Source organism: Cucurbita moschata, unplaced genomic scaffold (assembly GCF_002738365.1).
Source record: "Cucurbita moschata cultivar Rifu unplaced genomic scaffold, Cmos_1.0 Cmo_Scf00035, whole genome shotgun sequence".
NCBI lineage: Eukaryota > Viridiplantae > Streptophyta > Magnoliopsida > Cucurbitales > Cucurbitaceae > Cucurbita > Cucurbita moschata.
Genome location: NW_019268551.1, coordinates 732,123 through 751,638, shown reverse-complemented (window position 1 = coordinate 751,638; position 19,516 = coordinate 732,123). Strand labels below are relative to the sequence as shown.

General features: G+C 36.5%; 3 protein-coding genes across 4 annotated transcripts in view; 1 reads left to right on the top strand and 2 right to left on the bottom strand.

Annotated features, from left to right (window-relative positions):
• Positions 1 to 737: 737 nt before the first annotated feature.
• On the bottom strand, positions 738 to 5,521 carry LOC111431093 (alpha,alpha-trehalose-phosphate synthase [UDP-forming] 5-like). 2 transcript variants are annotated; one of them, XM_023067607.1, is made up of 4 exons: positions 5,289 to 5,521; positions 2,933 to 4,973; positions 2,003 to 2,276; positions 738 to 1,263 (listed from the first exon to the last, which is right to left on the bottom strand). In XM_023067607.1, the coding sequence occupies exons 2-4, from the start codon at positions 4,924 to 4,926 to the stop codon at positions 916 to 918; spliced, it is 2,616 nt and encodes an 871-aa protein (XP_022923375.1). In that variant the 5' UTR covers positions 4,927 to 4,973; positions 5,289 to 5,521; the 3' UTR covers positions 738 to 915. The 2 variants fall into 2 exon arrangements, with proteins under 2 accessions (XP_022923375.1, XP_022923374.1); XM_023067606.1 differs by lacking the exon at positions 5,289 to 5,521 and adding an exon at positions 5,153 to 5,264.
• Positions 5,522 to 12,030: 6,509 nt separating this feature from the next.
• On the top strand, positions 12,031 to 18,276 carry LOC111431161 (heat shock factor protein HSF8-like). Its single transcript, XM_023067713.1, has 3 exons — positions 12,031 to 12,608; positions 16,297 to 17,626; positions 17,787 to 18,276. Exons 1-2 carry the CDS (start codon positions 12,327 to 12,329, stop codon positions 17,581 to 17,583), a joined length of 1,569 nt encoding a protein of 522 aa, XP_022923481.1. The 5' UTR covers positions 12,031 to 12,326; the 3' UTR covers positions 17,584 to 17,626; positions 17,787 to 18,276.
• Positions 18,277 to 19,173: 897 nt separating this feature from the next.
• LOC111431150 (syntaxin-22-like) overlaps positions 19,174 to 19,516 on the bottom strand; it is a 5,293-nt gene continuing 4,950 nt past the window's right edge. Inside the window, exon 8 of the transcript XR_002708447.1 lies at positions 19,174 to 19,400. The gene's annotated coding sequence lies outside the window, so the exon portion shown is untranslated. The remainder of the gene's footprint in view (positions 19,401 to 19,516) is intronic.

Genomic DNA, 19,516 nt, shown 5'->3' with positions numbered 1-19,516 from the left:
AACGAAGGATCTACGGTCTTATGGACTGGGTAGAGTCTAGGAATATTTTAGGCCCAACCTCGAGTAGGATAGCTCAAACTAAGTTAAACCACAAAAAAATGGTTCGGGTTGGTTCGATTCCATCGGCTATCTTTCTTGTCCTCGAATGAAAAAAGTAAAATATATTTTTATATTAAATTACTCCGAAATTAAAAGAGAGGAAACTGAGATCACACATCGACAAAGCGTGTGCACATATAAGAGAGAAAGTTATGTGTAGTGTGGATGAGAATCGTGAGAGAAACCGTGCCCTGAAGCTCAATGAGAAGAAAACCTAAAATTATAAAGTTGTTGACTCGAGAGATGATGCAAGAGTCAAACAAACCCCGAAAAAACTTACTCTTAACTTGGCAAGTTGTATCGATTTTAATCATAAACTTGAAATTTCAACGTCACTGAAACAACAAGAAATTCGTCTAAAGTCACCAAGACCACCCACGAGGGCTCGACCCATGCAGTAAGGTCTTGATACTCATATGGCCGAAGACCTAACAAATTCCTGAAATAACAAACAACGATCAAAGAGATGTCAGCACTAGGGGTGGGTCGTTGACCGAAATCATCGACCACAAAGGAACCCCGATTACGAACCACCCGACCCGTAACCACCCTATCGAATCATATAAGATATTAAATAGTATTAATAATTGTTTAATACTTTTAATTAATTATAGGTATGTTTGACCACTTTTAGAAGAAATTGATAAAATGCATTAAAATTCCAATCATTAGCACAGTCAAAACTACATAGTTTTCTCCGAACTCAAATGGCCATATGGACAGAAGAATTGCACCAATAGAACATCAAACAGCAATAACAGACTTTTTTCACAGAGCTAACTTCATATACACAACAATAACAACAGCCCTTTCAGGTTATTTACTCTCTGAAATTACCACTCTGTGAGGCGTCGTTGTCGTCGTCGTCGTCGTCATCTGCGGAGCAGCTCTAGCGGCATGCTCGGACGCATGGGTGAGACCTTGTAACATTCTCAAGATTTCGTGTGTGTCTTCTAAGTAGTACTTAGCCTTGCTCGGTTTCTGGCCAACGGTGCAACCGAACACTTCGGCACCGGGAGGAAGGGTGGCTTTTGCACTTGTTATCACCTCGAACATATCCTCGTCCGACCTGTCGTCTCCAATGCATAGAACGAAATCGGGAAGCATTCCTTTCTCCTTCATTGTTTGCAAGAGATGTTCTGCTACAATGCCCTTGTTTACACCCTGCCATGTCATTATAAAGACCAGATAAGAACATCATGCCTTAGGAGCAGAATACTACACCCTCGAAACGACCCCTTCTCATAGTTCATCGATTTTTGTGTCATCGAAAGCAAATTCGTCGACATTTCGACACTAGGATCAATCTCAAAGAAGATCGACCCAAAATTTTTTTGAATCCCAATAGTTATTGATTAGCGGAAAGAAACATTTCCCAGTTGTGAATTCATTGGTTTGAAATTCCCTTTTAACTTTTCGTCGTTTCGTGTCTTGATAAACAAGAAAATTCAGGTACCATGGACCCGATACACAAAGTGATTATGAGATTTAAGATTGTTAATGTAACAGTTCAAGCCCACCGCTAGTTGATATTGTCCTTTTTGGCCTTTCCTTCAAGGTTTTAAAACACGTCTACTAAGGAGAGGTTTCCACACCCTTACAAGGAATGCTTTGTTCCCCTCTCCAACCGATGTGGGATCTCACAATTCATCCTCCTTGGGGGCCAGCGTCCTTGTTGACACGCCGCCCAGTGTCTGGCTCTAATATCATTTGTAATAACTCAAGCCCACCGCAAACAGATATTGTCCTCTTAAGGCTTTCCCTTAAGATTTTAAAATGCATTACTAGGGAGAGGTTTCCACACCCTTAGAAAGAATGTTACGTTCCCCTCTCCAACCAATGTGGGGATCTCACGGTTAACTACCAGGACTAAAGTTGAACTTTTAAGAGTAATAAGACTAACCTGAGGTTTAACTTCTACAATGTGTTGCCCACTCTTGACAGAAACTGGCTCATTGGCAAGAACACTTTCCAGGTGATCTAAAAGTTCCTTGGCCTGGCACGACCCGAAATCAGGATCCGCGTAAAGGTAGTTCCAAACGAGCGCACTCTCTTTAGTTTCGATTGTAGAGCCATCGGTTGTCTCGGTATACAATTGCATAACGGGTTCTGCAATCTGTTTCCAGTCGAAATCGGTCACACCTACACACGTCTCCCAATCTGCTGTATGATTTGGCCTGAAAGAAATGCAATCAAAGTCACAATACCTGGTGGAGATGAATAGATGAACCGAAATTGCAAAAAGGAAACATCGATTAACCCGACAATGATAGATTTACGACCAAAAGAAGTTTATCACTTTACACCGTTCCCCTTTTGGTGCAATATTATAAGGGGCTATGAGATCCCACGTCGGTTGAAGAGGGAAATGAATAAGCATCCTTTATAAGGGTGTGGAAACTTCTCTCTGGTAGACGCGTTTTAAAACCTTGAAGGGAAGTCCGGAAGGGAAAGCCCAAGGAGGACAATACTGCTAGCGGTGGGTTTAGGCTGTTACAAATGGTATCATCAGAGCTAGACACGAGGTGATGTGCCAGCGAGGAGGTTGAGCCCCGAAGGAGGGTAAACACGAGGCGGTGTACCAACAAGGAAGCTGGACCCCGAAGGGGGTGGGGATTGGGGGATCCCATATCAATGGGAAAGGGAAACGAACCATTTTTTATAAGGGTGTGGAAATCTCTCCCTAATAGACGCGTTTTAAAATCTCGAGGGGAGGCTCGGAAGGGAAAGCCCAAAGAGAACAGTATCTGCTAGCATTGGCTTAAGTTGTTACACCTACCGAAGCTATAGTATAACAAATTGGAATAAATAAGGATTGTAATGTGCAACATACCTAAGATAAAAACCATGTTCTGCAGCTAATCCAAGTTTTTCGCACTGTGAAAACCATTCGGTCAGAGTTTTTCGATCCTTTCCGCTAACGAGGAACACGACATTTTTAGGATCTTTACACAGGTTGTTCAGGATTCCAAGGGCTTCTGAAGTTGGATTCATACTAATCGATCCAGGAAGCATCATGATACCATCATAATCTAACAAAATTGCTCGGTGACAGGTTCGTTTATACACCGAAACGATATGATCAACCGAAAGCTTCCTGAAATTTGGATCCAGGGCAATGACTCGAAATCCTAAACCGAAACCTATGCCCCAGCACCTCCTCATGGAATGGTCTCTGCAAGCCCTGCCCAAATCCTGCAAAAAGCTTCGTGCCCAATACGCAACATCGTGCGTACTAACATACCTATAATGCTTTTCATGTCGCAGTTGCTTTTCGGCCTCCGGGATTACCAGGGCAGAGTCCATCGCTTCGGTGACAGCTTCAATATTCCAAGGATTAACACGAATAGCACCACTAAGTGATGGTGAACACCCAATAAACTCAGACAACACGAGCATGCTCTTCTTTGGAGTTGAAGGATTTAGCCCGAGAACATTGTCGAGTTCTTCGTTGCCTTGTCGACATATAATATACTCGTAAGGTATAAGATTCATCCCGTCTCTCACCGCTGTAACAAGGCAGCATTCAGCAATTGCATAATAAGCGTTTCGCTCGTAAAACTGCAAGGGAGTGTTGATCAAAACCACAGGCTCATATCCTGGCCTTCTGAATGTTGCATTAATTCTATCCACCGTTGCAGTAGTTTCAGCCATAACCTCCTGTACATCTTTCCCTCTGCCTCGTGCAGGGTTCGCAATCTGTACCAACACAGCTTTACCCCATCTCTCGGGATGTTGTCGGAGCAATTGTTCGAACGCCAAAAGTTTCAGGCTGATCCCTTTAAATATGTCCATATCATCGACCCCGAGCAAAACAGTTTGACCCTTGAACCGCTCTTGCAATTCAGCAACTTTGGATACCGTCTCAGGCAGATTCAATACATTCTGTAGCTGACCGATATGAATACCGACAGGAAGAATCTTAATACTCACCGTACGACCGTAGTATTCAAGCCCAATGTAGCCTCGCTTAGATTGATAAGACAAACCGAGCATTCGGCTACAGCAAGATAAAAAGTGCCTAGCATAATCAAACGTGTGGAAGCCAATGAGATCAGAGTTCAATAGTGCTCGAAGAAGTTCATCTCTTACGGGAAGGGTTCGATAAATCTCGGACGAAGGAAATGGACTATGTAGGAAGAATCCGAGCTTTGCCCTGTTAAACCTCTTCCTCAAAAATGTTGGCAAAACCATCAAATGGTAATCATGAACCCAAACGAAGTCATCATCAGGACTAATCACTTCCATAACTTTATCTGCAAATATCTTATTCACGGAAAGATACGCTTGCCAAAGCGACCTATCGAATCGACCACCAAGGTCCGGTGACAAGGGAAGCATATAGTGAAACAATGGCCATAAATGTTGCTTGCAGAATCCATGATAAAATTTACTAAAAAGCTCGGGAGGAAGGAACGTCGGGACACACTTGAATCGATCCAAGAGTGTTTGTGCAACATCATCTTGCTCTCTTGGATCAACCTCTTCTCTAAGACAACCAATATAAATCGCCTCCACATCTTCTCCAAGTCCATCTTTAAGCTGTAAAAGAAGTGAATCTTCATCCATACTAAACTCCCATTCTCCATTATCGTCTCGATGTGCTCGAATCGGGAGCTGATTCCCAACAATGATCATACGGTCTTGCGATACCGACGAAAGGGCATCCGAACCAGTGCTGTTGCAGCTATCATCGTCAAGTTCAGACAAGACTCCAGCCACAGTAGCCACTCTAGGAAGCCTCTTCTTCTCTCGGCCAAGGCCAAAAGTAGGAGAACAACCACCAGAAGCAAGCTCTAACAAGTTAGAATAAGACCTCGAAACCATTATAAACAGCAACAGCACCAAAAAAAACAGATCAAGCTGCTTCAAACCTACACGACAAGCCGACCCAAAACAAGGCAACAGATTCAATCAACCACAGCCAACAAAGATCTAATCCAACAAAACATATATATATCAGACAAAACATCAAAAAACCAAATCCCAGACATGATAAATGATTTTGAACTAAATTTAGAAGCACCCATCAACGATTATTATGACCTCCAACCTAAAATCAGCAAATGGGTCGTTGTATTCATGCATAGAAATTGATCGAAGAGGCAAAAGAACTTCAAAATAGAACAGAATGAATAGAAATGAAGGAAAAAACGACCCAAATGGTTGAAATTAGAGAGAAAACCCACCATTGAAAGGGGGAGATTCCTTCGATCTTCAACAATGGGGTTGAAGAACCTTTTAATTTTCCTGCTTTTTTTGCACTTTTCAGAGCTCAACAATGGAAGATCTACACTGAAATTGTTTGCCCTCTTTTTGTTTGTGCTGCAATGGACAGTGAAGGATGGGACTGGGTACAAAGAATTTGATTCCACTTGAGGAGAGAGTGAGAGATTCGTAGCGCTTACACGCGAGTGTAAGGGAGAGTAGAAATTACACACTTGGAAACCGCTTCCGCTTTGCACTAAAATTTAATTCTTTTCAACGGCTTCAATTTGTTATTCTATAATAAAAATACTAAAATACCTTTAAATTTTTAAAAATTTAATATTCTTAGTTTTCCATTAAAAATATTAATATTCTTTTTTAAAATAATTTTTATTTATTTTTTTTAAGTAAAGATTAGGGATTAATGCTATATTTTTTACCTTTAATTTTTTAATTTTTTTACTAAATATTAAAAGGGTTGAAGCTATTTTTTTAATTTTATGAATATTTAATTTTTTTACTAAATATTAAAAGGGTTGAAGCTATTCTTTTTTAATTTTATGAATATTTTTTAAATGTATTTTTTGACTTTTTAAAATTTAAGAGTATTTTTTTTTTTAGATTTTTTAAAAAATTAGAGTATTTTTATTACTTTGGCCTGATATTTTAAATTTTTTTATTTTCAAAAATTAAATTTTTTAAGTAACATTTTTTATCTTTAATTTTTTTAATATTTTTTTTAGTATATATTAAAAGGGTTGATGCTATTTTTTTTTTAAATTTTATGAATATTTTTTAAATATAGTAAATGTATTTTTTTAAAAAAAAAAATTAAGAGTATTTTTAGATTTTAAAAAAAATTTACCAATATTTTTATTACTCTAGTCTGGTATTTTAAATTTTTTTTATTTTAAAAAATTAAATTTATAAATTTTTATGTTTTAGTTTAAAAAAAATGAAATTAATTAAAATTTCAAATTTTTGTTCAAAGAAAGTGAAAGACAAAATTAAAAATTGTTGAAAAATGGAAAAGAATAAAAAATGAGTTAAATCATAAACAACACCATTATTTAATAACTCAATAAACATTTATTCATAAAATTATTTTTTAAAATTTAATAATGTGCAAATATCTAATAAAATCTTTCTAAAGTCAGACCACATAATATTCAACCATTAATTAGACGGTATAATATTAAAAAAAATTAAATATTTGGCAATTATTTAGAAGGTAGAATATTTGAAATAATAACTTGATAAGGAGTCAGGGAGAGAGTTTAATATACTTAGCTCTCAAATACATAAATATACTTGAATTTTATATTTAATAAGTCATTATCATAATTAATCCTATTTAAAATCTATTAATAAAAAAAAATATACTATTATATATGAATTTTTTAAATTAATGTTTAATATATTTTAGAAGTTCAAATAATGTTTAGGAAATTATTAAAAAGATTAAAGTTTAAGAATCTAAATATTTTAAAATTTAAAAAATCGTAATAAATAATTGCTTAATTTAATATTAACTTAATATAGGGTTTCATCAACTCTTAAAATTATCCACCTAACCCGACATTCTTGGTTTACTTTCGGCGCGTGATCTACACACACATCGAAATTAATATTAATCAATTAAGTTAATTTCATTTAATAAAATAAAGAAATATAGAAAAAAAATGTCAAAGCTCAAAGCCAATGATTGCTCTATTTAGGTATATATAAAAAATGCATTAGTTTTTTTTTTATATTAATAAAAAATTGCAATCGTTTTCATGACATGGTCAACTATTTTTATAGTAATTTTAAGAAAAAAAATATTAATTTAAAATTTAAAAATTTAAAAATTTGTTTTTAAATTTTTAAACTTCCATTTTTAAAAAATATAAGATATTTTAAAAATATAAATATTAACTATTTCTATTAAAAATTAAAAATAGAGTATTTTTTTAGACTTTTTAAAAGTTAAAATAATATTTTAAAAATAAAACATAAGATTTAGGAGTATTTTTATTAATTTAACAACTTTAATCGTAAAATATTTCATGGGTTGACTTTTTCTTGTGGTTAATGTGGTTATATATATATATATATCTTTTTCTTTAGAAAATAATTGATTTGACTTGTTAAAATTAAAAGAGATACTTTTTAATTTCTCTAAGTACGGTGAGAAACACGCGCCTTATGGTCGCGTGAAATTAGAAATCAATTGTTTAATCATTGGTATGTACATATTTGAACAGAGCCTTGTTTTGTTGTTATTACTGGTTGGTGAAACGGGCCACGTGGCTAGTGATAGGGGGAGCAATCTGGTACGTCTCGGTCCGCTCAAAGTGCCACGTTTCACTACCAGAATGCCACGTGTCTTCTTGATTCTTTTTTATTCAAATAGTCATTTACACATCAAAAGTTCAAATAAAAAAAATAAAAAAGTAAAAAAGTAAACCTTTTAATTTTTTTTAAAAAATCAAATATTTAATTACCCATATAATATTAATTTTTTTTAATTTTACATTTTATCTCAAAAATATTTTGAAATTAAAATAAATTTAATTTTTTAATCTTATGATTTTTAAAGTTCAATAAAATATCTTTGATATTTTTAATCTTATTTGAGTTATAATCAATTTAACGAGCCACCTGTCTTTAATTATTAATAATTTATTTAATCATATATTCTTCTAATATATTTAGAAGGTTGTTCCATAATTCCCTCGTTTATTTTCAATTACTTGACTTTACATATCCAATGATCATATTCTTTAATATATATATTCTTAAATGTGTCATTTACCATTAATGTCCAATTTAAAAAAATATTTATGAATATATTATATCAATAATTTAAGACATTTTAATTTTCATTAATTTTTTAAAAAAAAAATTAATTAGCTTGAATTATTTTGTTTAAATATATCTTTAATTTCTTACTGGTCGATATAATAATAATTTTTTAAAAATTTAAAGATATTTTTTAACATTTTTTAAATTAAAAAAGAAAAGTATTTTTTTAACTTTTTAAAAATTTAAAAAAAATTATATTTTTTAAGTTGATATTATTAAAACTTTAAAAAAAAAAAAATATATATATATATATATATATATATTATTTTTTAAATAAAGTATAAATTAAAAGATATTTTTATTAATTTAACTTAGTAATTTTCAAACAAAGGTCACGTGGCTCTTTTTTTGTTTCCATAAATTAAAAATTTTGAATCAAATGGTTCCAATAAATTGGAACTTGAACCTGGAAGTGGTATGGCACGTGGGAGACCACCAAAGGCTATTGGTTTCTTTATTTTAATGAAGCCTAACTTATAAAAATACGTGTCCCATTAAATTATTATTGTTTGCTTCAAATTTTTGCTTCAAAACGGTTTCCCCAAATAAAGCACAAACATATATTATATCGGTACAGATTACACGAGACAGAAACGAGTAACACAATCCTTACGGGTCCAGGCCTAGCGTCTTCAGTAGCACTCGTTTTTTTTTCCAGTCGATGTGGAACTCCCACCAAATCCACCCCCCTTGGGAGCGTCCTTACCGGCGCACCGCCTCGTGTCTACCTCCTTTTGAGAAACTACGAGAAGTTTGGCACATCGTCCGGTGTCTATCCACCCTCCTTTGAGGCCCAACGTCCTTACTAGAGCACCACCTCGTGTCTACCCCCTTCGGGGAACAATGAGAAGGCTAACACATCATCTGGTATCTATCCACCCCCTTTGGGGCCCAATGTCCTTACTAGTGCACCACCTCGTGTCTACCCCCCTTCGGGGGAACAACAAGAAGGCTAGCACATCGTCCGGTGTATATCCATCCTCTTTGGGGCCCAGCGTTCTTACTAGCGCACCGCCTCGTGTCTACTCCCCTTCGGGGAAATAGTAAGAAGACTGACACATCGTCCAGTGTCTACCTCCCTTCAAGGAACAACGAGAAAGCTAACACATCGCCCGGTGTCTTGCTCTAATACCATTTGCAACGGCCCAAACCCATCACTAGCAGATATTGTCTTCTTTAGGCTTTCCCTCAAAGCTTTAAAAACGCATTTGCTAGAAGAAGGATTCCCAACCAATATAGAACATCACATTTTACCTCATATTTTATTCGTAGTAATTTCATAACATATTTCTTTTACACAAACTATCGAAAAAACTCCTTATATTGCACTAAACACGTGCGTGCAGCATGAATGAAAAACAGTCGAGACGAGAAAAACTTTTTAATTTTATCGATACGAGCATATCTCAACCGGTTAAAAAATACATTATCGATCAAAATATTAAAAGTTTAAACATCCACGATCCACGAAAAACCTTGGTTAAAAAATAATTTTCCACCAACCATATATTATAATTTATATAATTCATAAATTGCACTATAATGTTTATTTTTTTTTTCCACTTCATTTTGTGGTAAGCGTGTGATTTATTCATTGCGGTGTTCCCATTAATAAAAGTGAAAAAACCATAATATAAGTGATACAATCATAATGATCAAATAAACTATATGAAATGCTTTATGATAACTTAATCACTATAGTTTAATATAATATTAATTTAGTTATATGCTTTTTTTAAAACTTCTATTATTCTGGTCAAAGAAGGTTCGAAATTTAATACAAGTCATATATGGATAGGTCTAAGTGATCATTGCGGACAAAAAACGTGCACTCTCAACCCAATGGTTCAAGGTTTGAATCTTCCACCACCGTGTTGAACTAAAAAAATTTGTGTGCATATGACAGTAATTTTTTTAACGTTAAATTAATAAATATTTTTAAGTTTGTCTGTAAAAATATTCTTGAACTTTCAAAAGTTTCAATAATAACCTTAAAAATAGATTTACATGGTAATAATAAATGTTTTTTTTTTACTTTTTAAAAATTTTAAGGATATTTTATAATTTTTTAAAAAATAATGATATTAATGAAAAACTTTAAACTATTTTTGAAATAAAATATTAAAATTCATTTATATATATATTGGAAAATATGAATATTTGTTAAAAGCCCAAATACGAAGGGCCCAGATTAGCAACAATGGATCAATTATCGTGGGCCGCAGGCCCAACATTGTGGCTGAGGTCCGCCCTACACTCGATTTTTTTTTTTTTTTTTACTACGAATAATAATTTCAATTTCCCTCACGTTTGACTTGAAGAGTGAAAAGTCAAACTGACTAACGTGCAAACCGACACAAAGTATGTCGTTATTGAAAGTAGTGGTTGTGCTCAATCACGAGCTTCAAACACCTACACTCACATGTTATGCTCAACCATGAGTAAGTTTAGGGGTAGGGTGAAGATTTAGGTAGTGTCAAAGGTGGGAACTGAGATAGATAATATAATCCTCATCTTCGGCCCTATTTAGTCGGAGAAATATCTCTCTACTCTCTCCCTATTTTTATCTGTGATGTCCCACATTGGTTGGAGAGGAGAAAACAAACCCCCATTTGTAAGAGTGTGGAAACCTTCCCCTGGTAGACTCGTTTTAAAGCCTTAAAGGGAAACCCAAAAGGGAAAAGTCCAAAGAGGACAATATCTGCTAGCGGTGGATCTGGGGCGTTACAAATGGTATTAGAGCCAGACATTGGACGATTTGTCAGCCTTCTCGTTGCTCTCCGCAGGGGGTAGACACGAGCTCTCCGTAGGGGAGTAGACATGAGGCGGTGTGCCAATAAGGATGCTGGGCCCCAAAGGGGGTGGATTTGGGGCGGTCCCACATTGATTGGAGGAAAAAAAGAGTGACAGCGAGGACGTTGGGCCCCAAAGGGGGTGAATTTGGGGGCGGTCCCGCATCGATTGGAGGAAGGAAAGAGAGCCAGCGAGGACGCTGGGCCCTGAAGGGGGGTGGATTGTAATGTCCCACCTTGGTTGGGAGGAGAACAAACCACTTTTTATAAAGGGTGTGGAAATCTTCCCCTAGTAGACGTGTTTTAAAGCCTTGAGGGGAAACCCGAACGGAAAAGCCCAAAGAGGATAATATCTACTAACGGTGGATCAGGACAGGACAAAAATATAATCTTCACCCTCGGTCCTATTTAGCTCGAGAAGTATCTCTCTACTCCTTGAGGGGAAACCCGAAAGGGAAAGCTTCCCCCAAAAGAGAAAGCCCAAAGAGGACAATATCTACTAGCGGTGGATCTGGGCAGGACAAAAATACAATCTTCACCCTAGGTCCTATTTAGCTCGAGAAGTATCTCTCTACTCCTTGAGGGGAAACCCGAAAGGGAAAGCTTCCCCCAAAAGAGAAAGCCCAAAGAGGACAATATCTACTAGCGGTGGATCTGGGCAGGACAAAAATACAATCTTCACCCTAGGTCCTATTTAGCTCGAGAAGTATCTCTCTACTCCTTGAGGGGAAACTCGAAAGGAAAAGTCCAAAGAGGACAATATCTGCTAGCGGTGGATCTAGGCAGATTGGACAAAAATATAATCTTCACCCTCGGTCCTATTTAGCTCGAGAAGTATCTCTCTACTCCCTTTCGATTTCTCGTTTGAATGATTTTATAGATATCTCTAGTTTAATACTAAAAATATTATTAAAAATAAAAAATAAAGGACTCTCGTTTACCTAATTTTTTACTGGGGAAGAAAAAGCACGCACCTCAAAATAGGAACTGCCGGTCAAAACACCGACACGACGTTGTTGGCAGTCAACATTTCGAGACGACGTCGTTCAGTTGCATCGATTTCCATTTAGGGCAAGCCGGTCAGCTTCCCTTTGTTTCGCTGCTAGTCCGTACGACCACTCTCATTTTCACTCTCCTCTCTGTATATCTTCTTCTCTTCATCGTCCTTCTCTCGTATCCGCCATTGTTTCGTTCTTCTCCTTCAAAATCATCTGATTCCTCTCTCGACAACTCTCAGTTCATATTCAATTCAAAGTGTTTTACCTCCTGACGATGGAATTTATTCATTTCCCACATTTCGAAACCCTAATTTTCTGAATCTGTGCTCTCTGCTTGAATTGTTTCTTGTTTCTTACTTGTCTTGTGTTTGTTGACCGTGAGATGGATGTGACTGCTAATGGCGGCGATTCTGGATTGGCCTCTGGAAGTGATAGTTCTCATCCGACGGTGCCGGCTCCTATTACTAATGTGAACGCGCCTCCGCCATTTCTGAGTAAGACATATGATATGGTGGATGATCCGGCTACCGATGCAGTTGTGTCCTGGAGCTCTACGAATAATAGCTTTGTGGTTTGGAACCCGCCTGAATTCGCTAGGGATCTTTTGCCCAAATATTTCAAGCATAACAACTTCTCCAGCTTCGTCAGGCAGCTCAATACCTATGTATGATGTTCAGCTTATTTTGTATCTGCTTTATGAGTTTTTGCGTTGAATTCATAATTTTTTTTTGTTTAGTTTTCGTCGATTTAGTTCGTGTTCAGGATCTCTGCTAATCGCTAGTGTCTGGTGGAGTGCGGCCTACTTTGTGGGGATCTAATTAGATTGAGATTGGAATTAATTATATTTTTAGTGGCTATCGGGCTGGTGTTTCTTGAAAACAGTGGATGCTTGGAATGGATTGAATTCGTGGGATTGAATTGGTAGTCAGAGTTTTATGTTTTAGGCTGCATTTGTCATTTAAAGGTGCGTTCCTTCTGTCGTTTTGAATGTGTGGACATTTTTCTAGAAATAATTTGACAGTCTGGGTGCGTGTTCTCTAGGGTTTTTTAGATGGTTTTAGACTCGTTATGCATCAAGAGCTGTATATTATAACATGGGAATTCGGTAGAATCTCTATAGGTAACCCTAGTCAGTTGAATCTAAGATCCCTCGTAAGCGCTCTGGATATGCTATCCCTTAGTGCAACTTTTAGGACTTTGTGTTCTAACAACCTTGTTGAAGAATGAGACTTTGAGATCTAAATATATCCAAGAATTTCAAAACAATAAGGAATCACCCCAAGGGAAAGTAAGATTTGGATTACCTTGCTGGTTGAGTATCTCAAGGCAAGAGCACTTCTTTGAGATTCAAATCATTCCACAAGTAAGATTGATCATGTCAAGCTTGAATGATTCTAAACATGCAGCCTAAATTATATAGAATTGTAAAGAAACTTAGCCCTTGGCTAAAAAAAACACAAATGCTCTTTTTACTATATTTTCAAGTTGAACATTCATTACTTTATATAGCCTCAAAATGAATGCTTTTACCTTCCATGAGGCATTTCAAGAGTTGTAACATTCATACTTTATGACTATAATTAGCCACTTCGTAAATGTAACTTAAAGTAAATAAAAAAGTCGTAAAATTTATTAATGAAACATCATAATTGTAGATTATGATCAACCTAAATTTGTAACCATCTAAAAATAAATGAAGCCCATCTTCTTGAAGCTCATATTTCATGGTTGAGATATCTTGTATCGATCTCTGGATTTGAGCCTTCGAGTATTGATGAATTTCGTATTAAAAACTTGCATATGTATTATTTCTACGTTTCCCTTATCTTAAGAGGAAAGAATTTTTTTTGAGGACTGTAAAATAGGCTTCATTGATTTGTATCCATTTGTTTCTGTTCAAGTTAGTTGCTAAGGTAGTTAAGATGCTGGAAAAGAATATGAGAGGACTTCCTTTGGGATGACGAGGTAACTGATGGTTGTGGCAGCAATTGTATTAGTTGGTATGAAGGTTTATCAAGAGTGGCCCTAGTATTTTTGGATTGCAACAAGAGGAAGTTACCGCTCATTGCTAAATTGAGCTTTGTAGTAAAACTCAAGTCTTATTTCTTAAGATGATAGTGAGCTAAATGGCCCTTTTTAAGGAATGGAGGATAAGTAACCTTAGGAGTGCTAGAGGTTCTTGGATCTTTGTTTCAAATTGCAGCTCACAAACGTATATTGTTGAGTGATGGTTGCATCAAAATGTAGAAAGATGTCAGTTAAGGCAATCGTTCTCTTATCTTCCCTTTCCTCAGGGCTTTTATCAGGTGGCCATTTCAAGAAAATTCTCATTAAACATTTCAAGGTTCAATGAGAGGGAGGATGTAATATGTTATTCAGAAGACATCTCTTCAACTTATATGGAGAAGAATGGACCATCCTCTATACTGTTCATCTGACTTTTTAACTTGTCTTTCTTGGATAGGGCTGTATGACTATCTGGTAATCTAATTTTCCCAACGAATTTCAATTATTTTTGTGGAAAGCTTGTGATGGTGTATAATTTATACAGCATAGATTGAAAGGAAGCATCTTAATATTTTCCCCTTTGCGTGTCTTGGGCAATCAGATGTTTGAAGATGGATTTCATCTCATCTTTTGTTTTTCCTTTGCTTCAAGTGTTCAGCTAGGAGTCTAGGAGCCTAGGTTATCCAGTAATACATTATTTCTTCAAACTTTATTTTTAAAAGAGATGTTTCTAAGGGTTGGAGAGATCTTCTAGCTCCTGTGCAGTTAAAGTTGAAAAGAAATGAAAATCACTCCAGGAAAATGCATTAAATGTCTTTGTATGGGGGATTTGAATCGATAAAACTCAAAATAATTTTTAGGTTAGCCTAAAGATACAAAGGGTGTTTGGGAGTTGATTCTTACTTAACGGTAAGAGTTTTGTAATTACTATGTTATTTCTACTGTAATTTTATTACTATATGTTTACTTTTACCCACGCTAATTGGGAGGCCTTTTTAAAATCTCCCTTGGTTAAGTAAATATATAATTTCTCGTCTTCCCATAAATCCTTTTTGAGCTAACGCTTTGTATGTCAAAAAATTGGAGTCTAGGAAAGGCCGTTCCAAGCTTTGTATGTCAAAACATTTTCTTTAGCTTCTCCTCAAGTAGCTGTTACTAGGTTGCTGACCGGCTGAGGAGAGGTTTATGGAGTCTAGGAAAGGCCGTTCCAAGCTTGAATCCCCAACCTATCTTCCAAAAAGAGGATCCTTGAATCATCCAGTTGGCGGTGTTCCTCTATAACACCCCCCCACCCCACTGGAAAAAAAAAAAAAAAGAGGAAAAGGAAGCTGTGCAACTTGCTGCCACGCTATGTGACATAGGGTGATGGTCCCTTTTGGTGGTTCACAATTGACGCTGCAGCTCTAGGAGCCTTCTATCCAGTTGCTAACTTTGGAGATCACTTTCATGTCTCTCTATTGTCTCAAAGAAGCAGGTCGTGCTAGGATGATTAAATTCTGAAGTCTCTGGAGGGAGCAGTGCACTTTTCATTTCCTCGTCCCAAGGACTGTTATGGAATCATCTGCTAGGCCTTGGATAAAGTAGAGCAAGCTGAGGTTGTCTTGGTTTTTAAAAGAAATTCACTTATGGAAAAGCTCCTGAATAGGGAAACCTCTTGATTTAATATTTTTGGTCTAGTTAGGTGAGGACAGTGGACAGGCAAGTGTAGAATATTGATACTCTAATTCATTTAAGGTTGGAAAGCTTCTTAAAATATTAGATTCTTTTTCTGGTTCTTCAAGATCCTGTGGATATCTACATTGGTCATGGTGCCACACTGTAATGTAACTACAAAAAGAATTGGAAACGTAACTCAGTGGAGGGAAGAAAACACACCAAATCCCAAATTTTGAGCTGATGACACAGAATTTTGCAAGATTTTCCCTTTTTTTCAACCAAGTCTCTTGGAAGAGAACATGAACCACGTTTTCCTTCCTTAAGGTAGTATCATAGCTTGTTTTTCGAACTTTATACCTCCTAAAAGAAAACTCAGTAAAATTGGTTTTTCTATTTTTAAGTTTGCATACATAATAGATAGACCTTGAGGAGACTTTTTGTTGTATTTGGCTTTCCGAATCAACTCTCAAAGCATAGTAGGAAGTGTAGCCTCTCCCTCGATGAAATTGTTGAGTGATTTTGGAGAGAAATTATTAAATAAGAATACTGATAGCTGCAGTCCTTTTTTGTGTAAACATATATTCAGTTATCAGTTTTCCTTTAATGTTCGTTCATTTTGCTTACTCATACCTTTCCAATTATTTGATTCCTCCCCTGTATTTGGTTGGTTATTTATATTTTTTAACTAGGGCTTCAGGAAAGTTGATCCAGATCGTTGGGAATTTGCTAATGAAGGCTTCTTAAGAGGTCAGAAACACCTGCTTAAGAGTATTACTCGGCGAAAACCTGTCCATGGGCACAGTCAGCAGCAATCGCAGCAGTCTCATGGACAAAGTACGTCTGTTGGAGCTTGTGTGGAAGTTGGTAAATTTGGTTTGGAGGAAGAGGTTGAGAGGCTTAAAAGAGACAAAAATGTACTCATGCAGGAACTTGTGAGATTGAGGCAGCAGCAACAGACTACTGACAACCAGCTGCAAACTATGGTACAGCGTCTACAAGGGATGGAGCAGCGACAGCAGCAGATGATGTCATTTCTTGCAAAGGCTGTGCAAAGCCCTGGCTTTTTGGCTCAATTTGTGCAGCAACAAAATGAAAGTACTAGACGCATAAGTGAAGCTAATAAAAAGCGAAGGCTCAAGCAAGATGGTATTGTTGAGTCTGAGCATTCTACTGTTCCTGATGGGCAAATTGTGAAGTATCAACCTCTCATGAATGAGGCAGCAAAAACAATGCTGAGGCAGATAATGAAAATAGATACTTCACAATCGGAACCTGTGAACCTCAATACCGACAGTTTCCTAATTAATGATGGTTTGCAATCGTCGTGTGCAGCAATGGACAATGGGAACTCTTCCAGTTCTATATCAGGTGTGACTCTTCAAGAGGTACCTCCGACCTCAGGGCCATCATCTTTCAATTCAGCTGCTTCTGGTGTTGCTCCTCATGGGCCCTCAACAGCCATATCGGAAATTCAATCGTCACCCCAAGCTACAACTTCAGACAAGGTTTCAACTTCTCCTTTTGCTGTTAATGCTGTACGGGGTCCAGGGGCACGAGAAGCTTCTTCCCTGTCAGTTTCCGAGACAGATGTAATCATGCCTGAGCTTTCCCAAATATCTGAAATGGTGTCTGAGAACATTATTGATGTTCCTGAAGTAGATTATAGGGTACCCGAGGCAGGAAATGCTGCATTTATAAGTCCAAGTTTGTTGGATGTCGATGGAACTATTCCCTTAGAGATTGATAGCATGTCCCCTGATGCTGATATCGATGCCTTACTAGCGAATTCCAACTTCTGGGATGATTTGCTCGTCCAAAGTCCATGTCAGGAGGAGGAGATTGACTTTATGGTAGGAGGAGGATTACCAAAGACGAACGATATGCAGCCAGTGGAAAACGCTTGGGACAAATCTAAACATGTGGATAAACTTACAGAACAGATGGGCCTTCTCACTTCAGAAATTAAAAGGGTTTGAACTTGATCGTCGAATGTAGATGATTTTCAAATGACCAATTGAGGTAATCACTTCTACTATATTCGTAATAACGAGATCGTGCTCTTCAGTACCTCCATTTTAACTGCTTGTTTTTGGACATGGGCAAATGTCCATTCTTACAATTTGTAGCCTTTCGTTATTCTGATGCATATTTTAGCGTTGGGTTCTGCTCATTTTCACAGGTTGCCTTTCGGTGGTCGTGTAGGGAAGACGCTTGTTGGATTATCTCCCTTTCATATCTTTTGTCTACTTATCAAACAATGTGGCTAGAATTATGGGTAAGATCTGTAAATACTATACACGAAGATGTTAACAGTTATATCTTGCTCGTAGTCTGAAAAATTTTAAGTTCGGCTTCTCGGATAAAAAGAGAAGAAATAGAAAGGTTAAGGGTAGTATTACTTACAGTGATGGGTTGGTTTGGAGGCAAGTATATCAATTTTGGTTGATGTCAATTGTGTTTCTAATGTATGAGAACTCCGTTAATTCTAGTATTGCACCAATGGCCGACTGCTAGAGAATGATATTATTAGTGCATTTGGCCTTGCATGTAATCTAGATAGATAGGCACATGCAAACGGGTCTGTTCATCCGCCGACTTGGATTGTTAATCAAGAGTATCTCTCTATAACAATGGAATAGAAAGAACAGTCCGGTTGAATCGATTTTGAAGTATTGTTGTTGAATTTTTTTGTTCAGTCGAATTGCTTTTTCTTTATTTGGAAACATGCTTCGTGGTTGGGAAGTTGAGAGCTATATATATGAACTCTAGGTTTTATCGGACCATTCAACCTTATTGAGTGTTATCCGAGCCAGACACCAGCCGCAAAGAGTTGGTTCTCAAAGGGGTGGATTGTAAGATTTCACGTGGTCGGTTGGAGAGGGAAACGAACCTTTCTTATAAGGGCATAGAAACCTCTCTTTAGTAGACTCATTTTAAAATCGTGAGGCTGAGAGAAATACGTAATGGGTTAAAGCGGACAATAGCTATGAGCTTGTTTTATCGTGGTGATCTAATAAATTACAGCAGTGTTACAACTGAAATTGAAATTAGATAATTTGACTTTGAATGAGCGGTATTTAAATAAATAAATGAGCTATATTTAAATAAATCAATTCCCGATCACTTTGTCTACTAGAATCGATAATGCTCGTCTTTTTTCTTCTTTTTTCTTCGAATTGAGATGTTGACTACTTAAATGAATCGAATAGGCTCACGACCCAATCTAATAGATTGGGTACAGAGTAAATTCTTCAAAATTATTTATGAGAAGTTCAAGCCTGTCATACATGATCATCCATTTCTAGAATCCTGTCATACATGATCATCCATTTCTAGAATCAATATATACAGGCATCCAATAGTCTTAATCTTAGTAACATGCATAGAAGTTTAGTTTAGTAGGATTGGTAATCTGAGTACCAAGTTGTTGAGTTATAAAGTCAAATGGGACATATTTATTTGAGATTCCCAATGAGCATTTCTTAAAAGAAAAGAAAAACATCCAAAAGCAAACAATTCTTTTTTGTGTGGCCAATAAAATTTTCGGATGGAACAAAACTAATCACAAAGAAAAGGATTCTCTTTTAGCCCAAAACACAAGAACAGCAGCCAGTTTTACCATCACGATTCAGTAGTCACTAAGTTACAGTCTGGTAAATCCAAAAAAGCACCAACAAGACGACCAATCCTTTTATTTATTACAAACCATATCCCAACCATAGAGTGAGTGGGAGAGAGCTCTGTCTCTCTCCCTCGCATTTTACCAGCCACCATGCAAATGGGGTAAATGCTTCTGTGTGCAACAGAGAGTACAGAGGAGCCAAGTGAGGAGAAGAAAATTAATTTATCAATATAATTAAATAAGAAGAACAAAAAAAAAAAAAAAAAAAAAAAAAAAAAAAAAAAAAA